This window comes from Tamandua tetradactyla, chromosome 4 (assembly GCF_023851605.1).
Source record: "Tamandua tetradactyla isolate mTamTet1 chromosome 4, mTamTet1.pri, whole genome shotgun sequence".
NCBI classification, from domain to species: Eukaryota; Metazoa; Chordata; class Mammalia; order Pilosa; family Myrmecophagidae; genus Tamandua; species Tamandua tetradactyla.
In genome coordinates, this window is record NC_135330.1 from 196,122,557 (window position 1) to 196,139,864 (window position 17,308).

Sequence of the window (17,308 nt, forward strand, 5' to 3'; positions counted from 1 at the left end):
AAAATTACTTATTTTAAGAGCAAATGCCACCTTCCACCACACCTCCAAAAACTACTTTATTCTGTCCTTAGGACACAGTAAGGATTCATTTTAGCATTATTTAGAATTGCAACTGCTTGGGAAACACCTATATCCACCCACAGTGAGACTGGTTAAGATATTTACTGTATCTGTATAATGGAACTCAGAACAGTCAGGAGTTTCTAACACCAGATTAGATTTACTAGTAGATTTTCCTGGTATATACTTTTTAAAGAGAAAAAGACAAACAAAATAAGGTTATAAACCAGGGTGAGGCACACACAAAACACACACATCATTAGGAGTAAAATCTCCGAAGGCTATGCAACAAGTTGCTAGCATTTGTTTTTGTCAGGTGGTGGAATTTCATGTTATATTTCATTTACGCTTTTAAAATTTAATGAGCATACATTAGTTTAACAGGAAAAAATTATTTTCATTTCACTTAGAAAAGAAGTAACATATAAGGAGCCACAAAAAAGGAAAAGTGGGTTTTCACAGAAAATAAACCATTTACACCACTACTTATACTCTCCTTTGCCAGTCTCATTTCTAAATAAATGACAAGACCAATAATGTAGAAATGATACCATACAATGAACTTTATTTTAAAGCTCATAAAAGGCTTCACAATATCAGTTACAAGATCATTTTTTTCCATTTTCACACCTTCACATGACAATGTTTATTAGCAAGAGATATATTTTGAAGTTTTTGTTCTGCATGCTGCTAATACATTTCACTAGCTTTTGCTTTACTCATTGAATTTTTAATAATACCAAAGCAAAAAGTCATATTCTATTGGACAGGATTAATTTTAGAAAGCCCTTATGAAAGCAGATTTAATCTTGTTTACTGACATTCACACCCACACACATGCTGAAATGGAGAGCAAAATACAAGAAAACTACCTTGGCAGGAACGAATGCTTAAAGGTTTTAACAACGCTCTGGAACCTGCAGTACATTTTTTTTTTCCTCCAAAAGACAAAAGTAAATTTTATCCTTAGTGATGCAAATGGTAATACTGCACAGAAGCTTAGTATGAAATTCACAATTCCACAGGAATCTGAAAGTTACCAAGGCAATTTTCCCTTTTAGGATCATAAAGACTACAGACTTAAGCTTTTTCTTTTTCCATATAATACACAAAATTTCTAGACACATCCTTAAAAAAGAAAATACAAATAGTCTCAGGATGTTAAGGTAGGCTCACATACTACGCAAAAATATTTCATTCACTTTCAATATCTCATTCATTTTCTCTAGTCCAAGTCCATATTGGCAGAGTTCTTATCGTTGGGGTAGCAGTCACCATTCTGATGTGGAGGCTCAGCACCAAAATCATCTTTGCCTTCTAAATCTTCTTCCTTCTTATCAACATTTGGACCATTTGGAGTTCTCTCCAGTTTGGGTGATTCAATTTTTGGCTTGGGTTGTGTTACAATGGGTTCACAAGTGTTGTTCAATTCCTAGGAAAAGAAAAGAAACCAGCCCTCAGGTGAATTCGGATCCCCGCCTACCTGAGAAGTGGAAAGACCTACCTTATACATGTCTCAGAATTCCATGCGCTCATTTCACCTGCCTGAAACCATAGCTTGAAGTCTGAACGGAAGGGACTTCTGTGATGTTTCAGGGACTTCTTAGATACTTAAAATGACCTTACTTGATCCTTACAACAATATTAAGAGGGAGGAATTATGAGCCACATGTTATGGAAGAGGAAAATGGTTCAGAGAGGCTCAGTAAGATCATCTAACCAGTGAGAAGAGAGCTGGAATTCAACCCTACAGCCTGCTGACTTAAAATTAAAAAAATAAAATAAAAAGCCCATCTTTCTTCTATTAACCTTCATTATGTTTGAAAATTATTCAAGACAGAGCAGTTTCTTCGTTTGTTTTCTTCCATATTTCCTTCAAGCCTCACACCTTCAGCAAGGCCTTCACTCTGCTGCCCAGAATTTCCCTAATCCCTTTTTATTTTTACCTGCAGTGCTCATCACCATTTGACATACTATACCCACTTGTTTACTGTCAGTTCCCCCCAGTCAAGGGCAGGGACTCCATACCCAAGGCTCCTGTTTAATGCCTAGAGTAATGGCTGGTGCAAGGTGGGGCTCAACAAATAATCTTGTCTAACTCAATGGATAATTCGAGAGTTTTATGAAACCTGGGAGGTTTTCTACATTTTGTCATGGCAACAATGAATTAGGACATTATGTAGTAAGTTAAGAGTTCTTTGGATGGGTTTTGTATTATTTTTGCAACAACTGTCCTATAAGTTTTAAAGTATTTAAAAATAAAGAGTTTATTTTAAAAAGAAGTGATTTACAGTAAAACACTTAGGTGTTAAGGTTCAATGTATAACAGGTGCAACTTGGGTTTATAAGAAAACACAACAGTAAACATTAGACAGCAACACGCACCTTCATTTTTGCCTTGATGTCCTGAGCTCGGACAACCGGCTCCTGCTCCAGACTCTGTTTTGCCTGCGCGTTCACCACACTGTTCATCCACTCCATCACCTCGTTGACAGACTTCTCCACCTTCTTCATTTCAGACTCATCGATATGGTTATACTTCTCATCCTGAATGGAAACCGCAGGGTCATCCTACAGGTTAACCATCTTAATAATGATCTTAACAAACTATCTAATTTGACTCAATTTTTCACGAAGTATACCAAACCCATGTTTTTCACTTTAGAATGTTTACACATGATGAAAGCTCCTTGGCTTAAACAACAGTTCCTTAAAATCTAGGCCAGCCTTTGCACTGTGTACAGTATGACTTACTTTATTTCTGAAGTCAGCTGCTATCTTGGCATAATGCTGGAGCCTCTGCCCTAGTTCTTCAAACATTTTTGGCCGTTCCTCAGCTTCTTGAAACCGGATTTTAATTGGAGTGCCGATTTTCTAAAACAAAATGTAATAAAATCAGTAATAGAACCAAACTTTAAAAGTCTAAAACACAGGAAGTGATTTTTGGAGGAGGGGGCCTACCATTAACTCTTCCAATTTGTCAACATACGCTTGTTTAGCTTGGTCCTCTCCTTCTTCATAGAGCCAGTCTTCAGTCTCTGTGAGGAGCCTCAGAAAACTCTGATGATCCTTATGCATGATGTAAGACAATCAAGGTTAGTGGTGATCTTACTTCAAAGGTTTTTACAAAACATAGAGTCTCTCAGAAGTGTTAAAACATCAGTTTATTAAATCATATTTCACCCAGCTAAGATTTATTGGTCCCCATGAGTACTTCCCACTACAGTGCACAGGAAGGTACTTTGATGAGCTGGACTTCCTTCACCAGAAGAGATCTTCAAACAACAATGAGCACGAGACTACTGACTAAGGTGTGTCTTTCTACTCTCACCCTGGGAGTCCGGCTTCAGAATCCCAACCACAAGAAACATGGGAAAGGTGAGGGCAAAACTGATGACTGAACTAACTATATCACGAAGTAGCTCAAGGACCCTTAGGGCTAAACTAGACTCCTTAAGTTTAAATAATCTACTTCAGAATTAATCCCTATACCATCCCAGATCGCTATCTAACCAACTTTTTTTTTCAGATCTCATCTTTCAGAGTTGGTGTTTCAGGGATCTGCTCAGAACCACACTGAGTTTGGGAGTTAAGTCACTGGGCGAATAATGCTGGATAAACTTGGTATGGCTGGAGGAACAAGTCATATGGGATTAAAATAATGACAGACACCAAGCACCAAAGTCACAGAAAAAGGACTGAGGTCTTCAAAAGCAGGATTCACTCTTAACATATCTTTCCAGCTTCTGAACTGTGATTTCACAGACTCTCAATAAATAAATGACAGGTTGTCTCTTTTGGAGGGCAAAATCAAAAGGCCATTAGAATTAATTAGGATAGAACACTGCTCATCACAATTTCTATTTTCAACTGTTTGGAAAAGGTTTAAGTTACATAACCTAATAGACGCTCAATCATCAAATTTAAAATCAAACACTTTATATGCCATTATCTGAACAAAAACAGAGTTCTTAAAACATACCTGTTCACTTATGAATTTTTCATATGGTCCACAAAGCTTGTCTCTGAACTCATATACATATTCTTCCACTGCATTTTTAGCATCATTTCTTTCTTTTTCCAATTTATCCTGCATTATCATCTTACCCTGTTAGCAAACAGAAGTTATTCCAGTATCATTAACTGAACATTAACTTCTTAGTCTCTGGTGTCAGGAAAATCAATGATCAGATGTTAACAGTTCTAATCTACATTTAAAAGTTATTCCTACAAAGAAAACAAAAACAAAAAAATCTTCCTACAACCCCTACTAAACTTTTTATTTTCTAAATATATAAGCTGAATTTTTCTAAACATTATATAATAAATTACATAGTACTGTAAGGAAAATGAAGTTGGTTTACTGCACAGGCATAATTTTGTTTTCTGGAGGCAGCTCTACAGTCCTCTCGTATTAGGGTGTAATTAATGATCATAGCCACTTTACCACCACGTCTCAGATCAAAGATAAATTCACTGTGAGGTAAAACTATTAAGTAGATTTCTGAATACAATGTCCTATCTCAGTAAAGGAAAACTGATTCTCAGCGATTTCATGTATCATTTTAGAATTTCAAACTACTATTGAAAAAGGTCTGATGTTTTTTAACAAAGACACTTAGGGTAGCCTGAGATTCCCAGCTGTGTTATGCTCTGAGCTATAACATACTAGCACCCAACTCAGACAATCGATTTTATACCAAGTACAACTATGTACAGCCTAGAACTCTGTAAGATCCTCAAAACTGCATAAAACTTGGGCTATGAGAAAGAATTATAACCATGGCTATATTTTTCTATTAGAAATAAGAGTAATAGGGCCAAACACCTAAATATCTTCCAAAATAAAAACAGTGAACTGAAGTACTCACCTCTGTCTCAATATACATGTTAAGAAGATCTTTTCCTAACTGCCAGACCAAGTTGGCTTCAATAGGCAGCTCAACATTCACGACCTTTATCTTGGGTTTTTTAGCTTCTGGAGGCTGGTCAACCTTCTTTTCATTGACCTTGGGAAGGGGGTAAAAAATAATGGGAGAAACTCTTAAAGGATTCTTGAAAAACAAAATATTATCTCTCTCCCTATGATGCTCATTGAAGACATGGACAAAATCAAAAGCCCTGAAGTCATAAAGTTAGCACAGCCTATGAGATCATCTAATTCCCACCCAACCACTTCAAATTAGGGCTGAAATCTTTAAAACAAACTTCTCCTGGACTAAATCAGACTTTTTCTCTTCTCATTTTAACCCATAATTAATCTGTCCTTCTAAAGCTTTTTTTCATGGATCTTTACTTTCTAATTCCTTTAAGCATGTCTGTGACTCCCTAAAATTTCTACAATTCTACCACATCTTTAGGTTATAGTCTAGAATATGACAGTAAGCTAAGATAGACTGACCAATTCTAAGACATATTAGGATGAACTAAATTTCTATAATACATACGTTTGTCCCTATTTCCCAGCATTATGCCTGTTTTTATTACAATTAGCACTACACAGCTGAGTGGCTTTTAAAATTTCCTACTGAATTTGGAAATTATATATACATACTCTACGTATATACACAAACAAATTCAAGTATTTCTCCTGCTTACTACAATCTGCCTTTGAGTTATAACATCTCTCATAAGCAACTCTGCAGGTAAAATGAGGTAAGATGGAGTCTTAACACAGCAAATGGAATGATGCAGCAATGTCAATAGTTCACTGTAGGTTTCTAGAAATATGTAAATACAGGGCTAAAGAAGTACTTCCTGTGGCCTTTAATGTCCAAGACTGTTCTACACATTCCAATTTCTGCAGATCCCCATTATTACAACAAATGATGAAGGACACAATTTGGAAGACTGTAGCCATCCACTAGATGATAACAAAGGGGCACGGCATGCGTCCTGACTGTGATGGTAAAAAGGAAGAGACTGGTCCAGGAGTACAAAAATCACAGGCAGTGGATAGTTTCGGTTTACAGAAGAAACTGGGACTTGAAAATGATTAAATGACTTGCCTAACAGTACAAAGACAGAGGTGGGACTAGAAGTCAGGTTTCTCAAACTTCTGTTTCACTATTCCATAGAAATCACATGTCTGTGAGGTGCATAAGTCTATGAATAACAGTGATCTCATCAGTCAGCCTGCAGTCTTTTTCCCTTTAATGCACAAGAGAACCTTAACCTACACCATTCCCCACAATATACTATGCATGCTTTGAGAGCATGGTTGGTAAGAAAGAAAAATAAATCAGATGACAACTACTAGCAAAACCCAGGAACGTGACAGATATTTGTGAACAAATGGATGACGGAGCTTGCATGGCAGTTAAGTCAGGGCAAGACTATCCAGTCAGACAACATTAAACTCACAACTGACAAAACCAGTATGTCCCCAATGGCACTCTGACATGGCAAGGATGAGGCTTCCTCCACAGAGGTGTGTGATGCTGCTGCCAGAGGCTCACGGCCAGCAGTCCCACCTACCACTAAGAACCCAAGATTCCTCCCAATTTCACACTGCAGCAAGCCGCTGATAGCATTAGTATGAGTCAGTTCATGCTGCCAGCACCCAGCCATGGGCAGCCAGGCTGAAATTAAGCAGCTATTTTTTTTTTTCCACAAAGAAAGCAATACTGCAACATCATCATACAACTCATAAAAGGAGAAAAACAAGGCTTTCATAAATCAGAGTCAAGACTTGTTTGTATTAGGACATCACAGGATCATTCAGGGCATAGGGAAGTTAAAAACTGGCAACCATTTATCTACTGAAAAAATGTATTTTGATACCAATGAGCAATTCTGTAGTGCACCTGAGGGTAAAGCACTCGTTCTCAGAATATGAGGAAACTCACTACCAATGACAGTTCTGTAATTTGCACGCAACTTCCAGAGAATGAAGTTTTGCAAAGCACTGGGCGATGAGGAGTAACAATGGAAACTTCCCAAATAACCTGACCACTAATTTTTAAGTATCTGAAAGCTGTCATTTTCCAAGGAACACAACACCACTATTTAATTGCGCTCCCAATGCATACTGTGAAAGCACAGCAAAAGAACAATTACTTTGAAAAACAATCTGGTTATTATTAGATCGTTGTAACTAAATTTCTCTTAAATTTGACGAAGATAACTTATCTTAAAAGGAAAAAAGTTTACTAGACTCCTATGGCCCATGTATTTATCACCTGACCAATTCAAGTGAGAACTGATCACAGAGCACTATTTCTCCCCCTGGCCCCAGCAGACACCTATCCCCTACAGAAGATGACACATTCTATGCACTAGTCTCTCGCTGCTTGGAGTATCAGCTAATCAAGAGCAATTTTCAACTCTAAAGCAAGATATTCAACTTAGTTGAACCTGATTACCTCTAAATGGTTTTAAATGAAAGACACAACACAGAAATTAATTTTAAAAAAGTTCTCAATGGAATAAATCAGTGCTTGCTTTTGAAGCTGTCGATTAAATACCGTTAATTACACATTGCAACAATGTCTATTTGAATGAACTAGAAGAGTCACTCACTTTGTCAGCATCTGGGATTTTGTTTTCTTCTGAGGTAAGTTCAGATGAAGGGGAAGACTGTGAGGTTTGTTGACCATCAGTTTGTACCTGGGGCTGTGTTCCAGCTTCACTGTTGTCTTGCTGGATATTTTTCTGAAATGAAAGCCCAGGCACAAAGGATGTAGAAAGCAGGTGTACTTGTATTGACTGAAAAAGTTACAGGGCACCAAAGATAGTATACTCAATTCTCAAGTTCTTAAAAAGTGGAGGGAAAAAGTACGGATCAAAGCAAAATGAACGTCAAATACTTTGAAACCTTCTCAGAACTTTTAAACCTGTAAGAAATTCTTTGAATGAGAGCAGTTAATACAGTTAAGTAACACAAGCAGGCATTGGACTGATGTGACGACCATCAAGTATTTGCCTTTACGAAACATTCACCTAACTCTGTGCATATATTAACTTTATATTAAGCACAGGAAATAGGTGACCACCCCAGCCTCCTTCTCAGAAACAAGTTCGTGAGACCTAACTTCACCAGCAGCCATCATGCACCTTGCCATACCACCACCTCAACCCATAGAACTATTACACAAAATGCCAACAATCCGTTATTCAGGTCTCATCACTTCAGCTCGCAGATGCTCAAGATTCTCTCTGTCCCCATGTTTTTTTGTTTTGATCGAGCCATTTATATCTCACAAAGATTTCAGGATAAAGGATAGCTATTATGCTACATTAACAATCCTGATCACAAATTTGATAAAGAAAGATGGAAAATGATCTCTGCAAGTTCTCTCATTTTCTTTTTCAGTAGCTCTCGATCCCCAATACACCAGTGCTGCTATCTTTGAGAGAAGTCTGAATGTCTTAAGTTAATCACTTTCTGTTCATTCTTAAGTCTTTGTTTTCAAAGCTTCAAGATTCTGAGGCAGACACTGAGGTAGTTAGAAGCCAGGCACTCCTGATATATATATATAATGTATAAGCACACACACACAAAATGTACTGAGACTGACTCACCAGGCATTAGAATACCAGAGTCTGCAGCCAGAGGACAAAGTGTATAGCCCTGGTCATTTAAACACACTGCACTGAAAAACAGACAAGTTCACCAGAACACTCTCCTGCCTGCCTCTTCACTATGTGCTTTCTGCTTATTTCTCAGAAATAAACTTTAATGGCTTAGCTTCCTTAAAGTTTCCTAGAATTCTTCTCTTGACCATGCAGAACTAGTGCTTCTGCTAGTGGCAGTCTAAATGAAGATGGTGAATAACAACTCTTTGTATGCCTTTCTCAGATATCTCCCATTTTAGCATTTGTAGGATCAAATTGGCACCCCTTTATCCCCCCACAATACAGCAACTATGTAAATACAAACAAATAGATTCTAGAATAAATGCCAAAGCCAAGTTTGCCATACAGTTGAAGGAAAAGTAGTTTTAACATTGTGTAATGTCATCAAATAGTTTTTTGTAGTAGACGTTCTGTTTCTACCATCAATTATCTGACTTCTGAACATGTGGTCTATACCTTCAATTGAAAAACATCTCAAAGAAACTGTACTTACTCCAATTTAATTGTCATATTCCAATTACTTCAGATCATGTCACACAAAATTTAATAGTTCGCTTAGTCCAGGTGGTATATTATCATTATTTTGCAACTGCCATTACCATCATTACCCAAAATTCTTCATGAAGATGTTTTAATCCTTCCTTGCTCTTCTCCCATAGCTTATAATGACGTCAACTGTCTACTGAAACGGAAATGTTTAGTCCAGACACTTACATCACTGTCAGGGTTTTCTGGTGGTCTCTGATTTGGACACTCCACGTCTGTTTCCACAGATGGCCCTTCATTTTCCTCAGTTGGGACCTTCTCCACCATAGATGCTGTCGAGATGGTGAAAATGCCATGGGTGTTGACACGCACTTTGACTTTCACCTTGGATTTTTCCCCATCTTTCTGAGCAGAAACATTCTGAACTATGAAGCGACCTACAACAAAAAGAAAATAATGATGATTTTAGAATTGATTCTAAATCTTCATAAACTGAGCTAAAAAAGCATTGGCCTTCCAGAATCTTCTCCCCTACATCCTACCAACTTCAATGTGCACTGGGACTATCATGCCCTAATTACACCCTTGAGTGCCCAGGACACTTGCGATACTCAGGATTAGACTGAGCACGCAACAAAACCTCCAAGGCTACTGCACTCGTAACTTTTATTTACTCACTACGCTGACATCATGGTCACGCTGATGAAAGGCAGTCCCTGCCTCTCCTTACCTTCTTTTGCCAGATAAGTGAGCACAAACTAGACATGAAAATCTGTGAGCAAGTATAAAGGCAGATGAGCACATGCACGCTTGATTTACAACCTACAGGATCATTTAGTAAATAAATACTGTTCTTCTGACTGAAAATCAAAACTTTTTACTGTATTTTAAATACAGGTAAGCCAAAACCTCTATCAACACCTGAAATTATTATGCATCTAACAGAATATTGAAAAGGGTACAGAACCAAACTGTGTGGGCTTCTGGCTCCAGCACATCCTAGGTGGGATCTGCTACAAGTTACTTAGCCTAATTCTGAGTTATGGGACCAAGCTATCAACTCTACCAAAGTGTTGTCGTTAATTACTAAACGAGACCAAAACACATGTTGAACCTGTTATGTGCCAAGTACTCTATGGGGTTTAACGGCCTTGTATGCAGGGTACTGTTTACATAAATAGAAAGAGATTTAATTACCAGGTCAGGGAGCGATGTCAAAATAGATCATGATTAACTATCAAATCACTAGTTCAGGACATAGCTTCCATAAGATACATTCAAAGAAACAGCATTTATTGTGAGCTATCCAAAAAAAATCAGAAAAGAATGGTATGTTTAAGTATGGGCAAGGTTTTTCACGTTGAATGCTAAGATGAAACATTAAAACACAATGCCAAAGAGCTTGGATTTCACTCTCTGCACAATGGGGAAATAATGCATAGAATCCAACTTAACAAAAACCTTAATGGTTGGACTTTCGGAAAGATGGCCGACTAGAGTAGCTCCAGACTAGCCCTGCTTGACGGAAAAGGTAGAAGAGAAGGTACAGAAGGGTGACTGAGGCGGTAATCTGGGAGTGTGGCTGACCTGGAAGAGCCTGCTCCACCACATGTGGCAGCCCTGGTTGCAGAGGCCAAGGGAGAGGCAGAGAGCTGGAGCCTGGCACAGAGGCGCAGAGCCACGGGAGTACAGGGATGGGAGCACGGGACTAGGAAGTAAGCCAGGCCATGTTTCTTGGGCGTGCTACGCTCACCAGCGCAGCCTCGTGACCGGAAACTCACCCCACACCCCACGCACCTGAACCCTGTCACCCACTCCTATTTCCTGCACCCCAGACACACCCACCTCACACCTCACACACCCAGTGCATGCATCTGCCCCACACCCCCACCCCAAGAGCAGCCCAACCCACCTCTCCTGCACCCTCCTGAGCACTATCTCCCCATCCCTGTTCCCGGCAGGCTACTGCCAGGGCATAAAGGTTGCGGGCACTAATCTCCATACCTAGGCTATCCACCCCCCACCCATTATGTCACACAACCTCACCCTGCCCTCCCTAAGCTCAGTGCATCCATTTATGGCACTCCCAGGCATGTGAACGGGACCCCAATTACATCATTCAGCTCTAGGAACCACACTTTACAGCAGTCCTAAAACTGTGCATGTGCACAACCCTCAGCCTCACTTCCCAGCTCTGAGAAAGTGCCAACCTGTGCAGCAGGGTCACATCTGCCCCCAATCCATGAAGGTAGAACACTGACCTGCTGCCACAGCTCTATGCATGCATACAAAGGGCCCCATGCCTTAGATCAATGCACAGCAGGTTTACGCCACCCAGACCAGTACACCCACATAGCTACATCCTCCCTGGCCGCTGGGCACCCAGGCTCACAAACATCAGTGTATCACTCCCAACCCACGCCCATACCTGCCCCGAAACAATCACTGTACTGAGTGCTCCACCATGTGCCCTGCTCCCTGCTGTACAACCATCCCACAAACACAAGGCCTTAGACTACTAAAAGAAATCAATTCCCAAAGTAAATCAATCAAGATATTTACATGCGATGAAGACAACCAAATATCACTAAGCATATCACAATGCAGACAGATATAGCCCTGTCTAATGACCAAATTAAAACACCAGAGGAGAAACAGACGTTGGAACAACTAATCAGAGATGTGCATACAACTCTACTTAATAAAATAAGTGGGATAGCAAATGCCATAAAGGAGATCAAGAAGACAGTAGAAGGGTACAAAGAGGAATTTGAAAGAATAGAAAATAAGCAGAAATCACAGAGATTAAAGACTCTGTTGACCAAATACAAAACATACTAGAGGCACACAACACCAGATTTGAAGAGAGAGAAGAAAGAATAAGTGATATAGAGGACAGGATAATTGATTTCGAAGACTCAAAACAGCAAATGGCAAAAAAGATGGAAAAAACTGAATGGGAACTCAGGGAAACGATAGAAAAAACAAAGCGCACAAATACAAGAATCACTGGTCCCAGAGGGCAAAGTGAGGAGTAAAGGGCTAGGAAGAGCAGTTGAGGATATAATGGGTGAAAACTTTCCAACCTTCATAAAGGACATAAATACACAAGTCAAAGAAGCCCAAAGAACTCCAAACAGAATAAATTCAAATGGGCCTTCTCCAAGGCACATATTAATCAGTCTGTCAAATGTTGAAGAGAAGCAGAAAATCCTAAAGTAGCAAGAGAAAAACAATCTACTACATGGAAGGGAAATCAAGTAAGACTGAGTTCAGACTACTCAACTAGCATCCTGGAGGCAAGAAGGCAGTGGTATGATATATTCAAGATCCTGAAAGAGAAAGACTTCCAGCCAAGAATTCTGTACCCAGCCAAATTGTCCTTCAAAATTGAGGGAAAGATTAAAGTTTTCACAGCAAAAGAGGTCCTGAAAGAATCTGTCAACAAGAGACTGGCCCTAAAAGAAATACTAAATGGAGTTCTGCTTGCTAAAAACAAAAAGCCAGAAGAGGGAGGTCTGGAGGAGGGCACAAAAATGAAGAGTACCACTATAGATAATTTAAATAATACAAAGAGAATGAGGGAGAAGGATATATAGATCTGACAAATAAAATTAAAAAGATAAGATGGTGGAATCAAGAAACGCCTTTTCAGTAATAACTGAGTATTAACGGACTAAATTTACAAATTAGAAGATACAGATTGGCAGAATGGATTAAGAAACATAATCCAGCTATATGCTGCTTACAAGAGACACATCTGAGACACAAGGATACAAATAGATTGAAAGTGAAACAATGGAAAAGGAAAAAGATTTTCCATGCAAGTTGTAACCAAAAGAAAGCAGGAGTAGCTATACTAATGTCGGACAAAATAGACTGTAAATGTAAAGACATCTTAAGAGACAAAGAAGGACACTATATACTAATTAAAGGGTCAATTCAAAAAGAAAATATACAATCATAAATGCTTATGCTTCCAATCAAGGAGCTCCAAAGTACATGAGACAGACAATGGCAAAACTGAAGGGAACGATAGATGTTTCAACAATAATAGTAGGAGACTTCAATACACCACTCTCCTCTATAGATAGAACAAGACAGAAGATCAACAAGGAAATAGAGAAGTTAAATAATTTGATAAATGAATCAGACCTAGCAGACATATATAGGTCATTGCACCCCAAAGCACAAAGATATACATTCTTCTCTAGTGCTCATGGAACATTCTCCAGGATAGATCATATGCTGGAGATATGATTCTTATATAGAGTAAAGTCCAGGATACACGGGGAAAACTGCTAGTGCATGCTATGAGCTATGTTCAAAAGGAAACCATCAGTACCACCATAGCAACAACAGACGTAAATAATGGAGTGAGGGACAAGAATGAACAGGAGGTTTAGATTTCCTATTTGGTGAGGGTGTGTTTATTGGTTTTCTGTCTCTTGGGAACAATGAAATTATCTAAAATTGAGAATTTTGATGGACTGTGGACTTTGGGCCCTCTACATGATGCCTGATGAAAGCAGGTGGCTGAAGGAAGGACTGACAGAGAAGTAGACTGGCAAACGATGGTGTATACTTATGAATGAAGGTTGTGCTGCTACAAAAAGGAACAATGTTGTGAGGCATGCAATGATGTGAATGAACATATGGGACATCTGGTGAGATAAAATAAGCCAGAGACAAAAAAAAACAACTATGGTATGGTCACCCTTAGAAAATGTTTATAAGAAAACAGGGGCCTAGATTGTAAGCTTTTAGAGCAGACACATTAAGTAAAGTGGTAATTATTATTTCTGGACTTTGAGAAGCTGTTCTATACATATATACTGATATTTAGAGATAAGAACGAAGCCAAGCAGGTTGGGGTTTAAAGTAATTCAGAACATAGGGGTAAGGAAGACAGTGTCTATATTTCAGAACCAAAAACACTCAAGACCAATGGAAGAAAGGTTTATTTGATTTGGAACTGAAATTTTCTGTAGTGCATAATCTAATTCAACCTATCTGTATAGTTCATTTGAACAACTGAAACACAGGAAGCACAGAATACGAAAGAGGTCCTTTAATCCTGTATAGATTATTATAATGCCTGGAAACATCCTAGAGTATATTAAGCAGATAATCAAAAAATATTGGCAAAGTCTCCTGAGGGAGGGGAGAAAAAGATTATAGAACTATTAAACCTTACCATCAGGAATCCCCTGATACTGTGTCAAACTTGAGGCATACCCAAATCAGTAGGCCATGCTGCTGATCACGAGGCCTACTCTCATGATGCTCATGTAGGCAGTAGAGAGGTTTAGACTACCTATAGGCATGCCAAACAGTTAGTTCTGGAGGACATCTGTTGTGGCTCAGATAAAGCCTCAGTCTCTAAGCCCAATACTGCAAGTGAAATCACTGCCCTCCCCACTACATGGGACATGACATCCAGGGGTGAAAGTCTCCCTGGTGATGGGGGAAAGGATTCCCAGGGATGAATCCAGATCTGGCACCGTGGGATCAACAATTCCATCCTGACCAAAAGGGGGAAAGAAGTGTAATTAATAAAGTATCAGTGGCAGAGAGAGTCAAATAGAGTCGAGCGGCTACCCTTGAGGTTGCTCTTATGCAGGCTTCAGGCTGACCTTGCTACCTATCATAACCTGACAACCCCAATCAGAACCATTCCAGCCAATCCTAAAGAACACCTAGGGCAATGTATAAGATTCCACAAGAGTTCCAGGCACTAGAGTAACTTTCCAGAAACCTTCAACCTCCAGATGGGTCCTTGGTCCAGATACATCCTGAAGTCTAGCCCAGACAGTTTCATCTCCCTACCCGATACTACTGACAGACTCTTCCAATATCAAAAATTTAGAATTGCCATAGCCCAAAGAACCCCAAAGAGAGGTATGGAAAGATCAAAGGTGATGGTGGAATTATACATAGAAGATAGGACTTAACTGAATATGAATGGTGAATCATTAAACTGATACCTCTTTTAGTCTTCAATATTTTAGAGCAGCTAGAAGTAAAAACCTAAAATTGTGAAATTGTAACCCATGTCAAAGTTTGAAATATGTTCTACAACTAACTGTGGTACCGTGCTTGGAAATTTATAGCTTTTTTTGTGTATATTCTATTGCTCACAAAAAAAAGAAGGGACAAAAATTAATTGTGATAAAAAAGTATTTAGGCCCTCTAGCCTCCTATATTCTAGAGCAGGTAGAAGGAAAAATCTGAGAGGATCATATGGTAGCCCATGACAAACTCTGGGATCTGTCCTGTAACTACTTGTGAAGGGTGCTTTGAAAACTGTTTTTCTTTTTTATTTCTTTGCTTTGTATATATGCTATATACAGTAAAAAAAGTTAAAAAAAAAAAATTAGTGATCTACTTTCAATGATTTCTCAAGCTAAATTTCCTACCAAATTCATAAAAACAGTTAAAATAAACAAAACCGTGTGGGTCAGAACATTTTAGCCAGTAAAGAGTAAAAACGAAAACACAATTGGCCAGGTTTTACTCATCCAAACCATCTCTTTAGAAAAGATGTGGGGCAGGAGCAAGTCCTGAAAAGACCTGGCAATACTGCCAAATTCCACCCACAGCCTGGGAAAGAAGCACAGCCTCTCAAGTAACCATAGCTCTCCCACCGATTCCCCAAGTTACCATGAGTAAAAGCAGATGGATGGTGCTGATTCTCTCAAAGAAAAATAAACCAGAAAAGATAAATCTTCAGAAAAGACCACAATACAAAGGTACGTCTAAAGGTAATTTCAATGATCTCGAATCCAAGCCAGGTTTTAAATTGGAGGTAACAAGTTAACATTTCACCTATAGGAAAGGTTAATATTAAAAGCTGGTAATAAACCTTAAAGAACAGACTATGCCTGAAAGAAAAAATCCCAAGTTTTTCTAAATATATATACTTGGAATTAATGGAACTAGTAAGTCATTTCATCATCTGTAAAATAAAAGCGCTTCCTCCATCGCCATGATTCTAAACAGAAAAACGTCTCCACGTGGAATTTTCCACAAAACAATCCTAGGATTAAGGAAAACTCTCCAGTTTGCACACGAGTGAGTCATTTTAAGTAAAAGAGCAAACGTATACCATTGAGCCCTTACCTATTTTTGCTTCTGGATATGGAACTCCTTGAGGATCGGAATAGAAAGCTTCCAGCTCAAAAGGGCCCCTTCTGTAGAAGGTGAGCACTTTGGAGAAAGGCGCAGCATGGTTGCGGCTGAACACCTCATAAACACTAGAGGAAAGATTAAGAAAGGGATTCAATTTTTTCTGTATGGAAGTTATGTTTAAATCACTCAAGTATGGTTTACATTTCCTTTGGTTCTAAATTACAAAATAAATATTTGCAATGGTAGGCACAAACAAAATGTAACCATTATTCCTGAGTATTAAACTTAGTGTGCCCCACAAAGTGGAAAAGGACATTCTAAAATCTAGATCCACCCTGTCTCACCATTTATAATACCAAAATGAAAGAAATATTTGACAGGCTTGTTTAGTTGGTGGACGATCTCAGATTAATCACACACTTAAAAGACATTTAACTTATTTAACTCTCTAATTACAACACAATACATCTGGAAATTATTTTCTGGTACATACCCTTCAGTATCTTCTGAATCATGATTCCAGACCAGAGATATTGGAAAAGGAATTGCATCTGTGACAGAAAACTCTCTAACTTTAAATGCTGGGGAAAGACTTGCGCACTTAAAAAAAAAAAAAAAAAAAAAAAAAAAGGATTATTAAGAATACCATGAATGATGCTACTCATCTTTTTTTTTTTTTTTTTTTTTAAAGAGAGAGGGAGGAAAGGAAGGAAAGACAGAGAAGGAAGGAAGGGAGGAAGAAAGGGAAACATTTTTAAACATTTTCTTGTTTTATTATATTTTGTTTGTTTGTTTGTTTTTTACATGGGCTGGGGCCGGGAATCGAACCGGGGTCCTCCGGCACGGCAGGCAAGCACTCTTGCCCGCTGAGCCACCGCGGCCCGCCCACTACTCATCTTTTAAAACTCAATTGCAATGGAATGGGAAGGCTTAAATTCAAATTCAAAAGCTGCTTTATGGTCTATGTGATCCTAAGAAAGATCATTCCTTTATCACCTAAATACTATGCTGATCACTAAACATAAGGACAAACAGTACAAGGAATCCTGTGGAT

The 17,308-nt window shown here is 38.7% G+C and overlaps 1 protein-coding gene across 4 annotated transcripts in view; it reads right to left on the reverse strand.

Annotated features, from left to right (window-relative positions):
- Nucleotides 1-558: 558 nt before the first annotated feature.
- HSPH1 (heat shock protein family H (Hsp110) member 1) overlaps nucleotides 559-17,308 on the reverse strand; it is a 29,415-nt gene continuing 12,665 nt past the window's right edge. The window contains exons 9-18 of one of the 4 annotated variants that reach the window (XM_077158971.1): nucleotides 16,748-16,854; nucleotides 16,246-16,379; nucleotides 9,352-9,560; nucleotides 7,582-7,713; nucleotides 4,932-5,069; nucleotides 4,043-4,168; nucleotides 3,022-3,129; nucleotides 2,815-2,934; nucleotides 2,446-2,607; nucleotides 562-1,492 (exon numbers count right to left, since the gene is read on the reverse strand). In XM_077158971.1, coding sequence (XP_077015086.1) covers nucleotides 1,286-1,492; nucleotides 2,446-2,607; nucleotides 2,815-2,934; nucleotides 3,022-3,129; nucleotides 4,043-4,168; nucleotides 4,932-5,069; nucleotides 7,582-7,713; nucleotides 9,352-9,560; nucleotides 16,246-16,379; nucleotides 16,748-16,854 — 1,443 coding nt within the window. In that variant the 3' untranslated portion in view covers nucleotides 562-1,285. Of the gene's footprint in view, nucleotides 1,493-2,445; nucleotides 2,608-2,814; nucleotides 2,935-3,021; nucleotides 3,130-4,042; nucleotides 4,169-4,931; nucleotides 5,070-7,581; nucleotides 7,714-9,351; nucleotides 9,561-16,245; nucleotides 16,380-16,747; nucleotides 16,855-17,308 lie in introns of all 4 variants that reach the window. The other 3 variants (XM_077158974.1, XM_077158972.1, XM_077158973.1) reach the window with 3 other exon arrangements.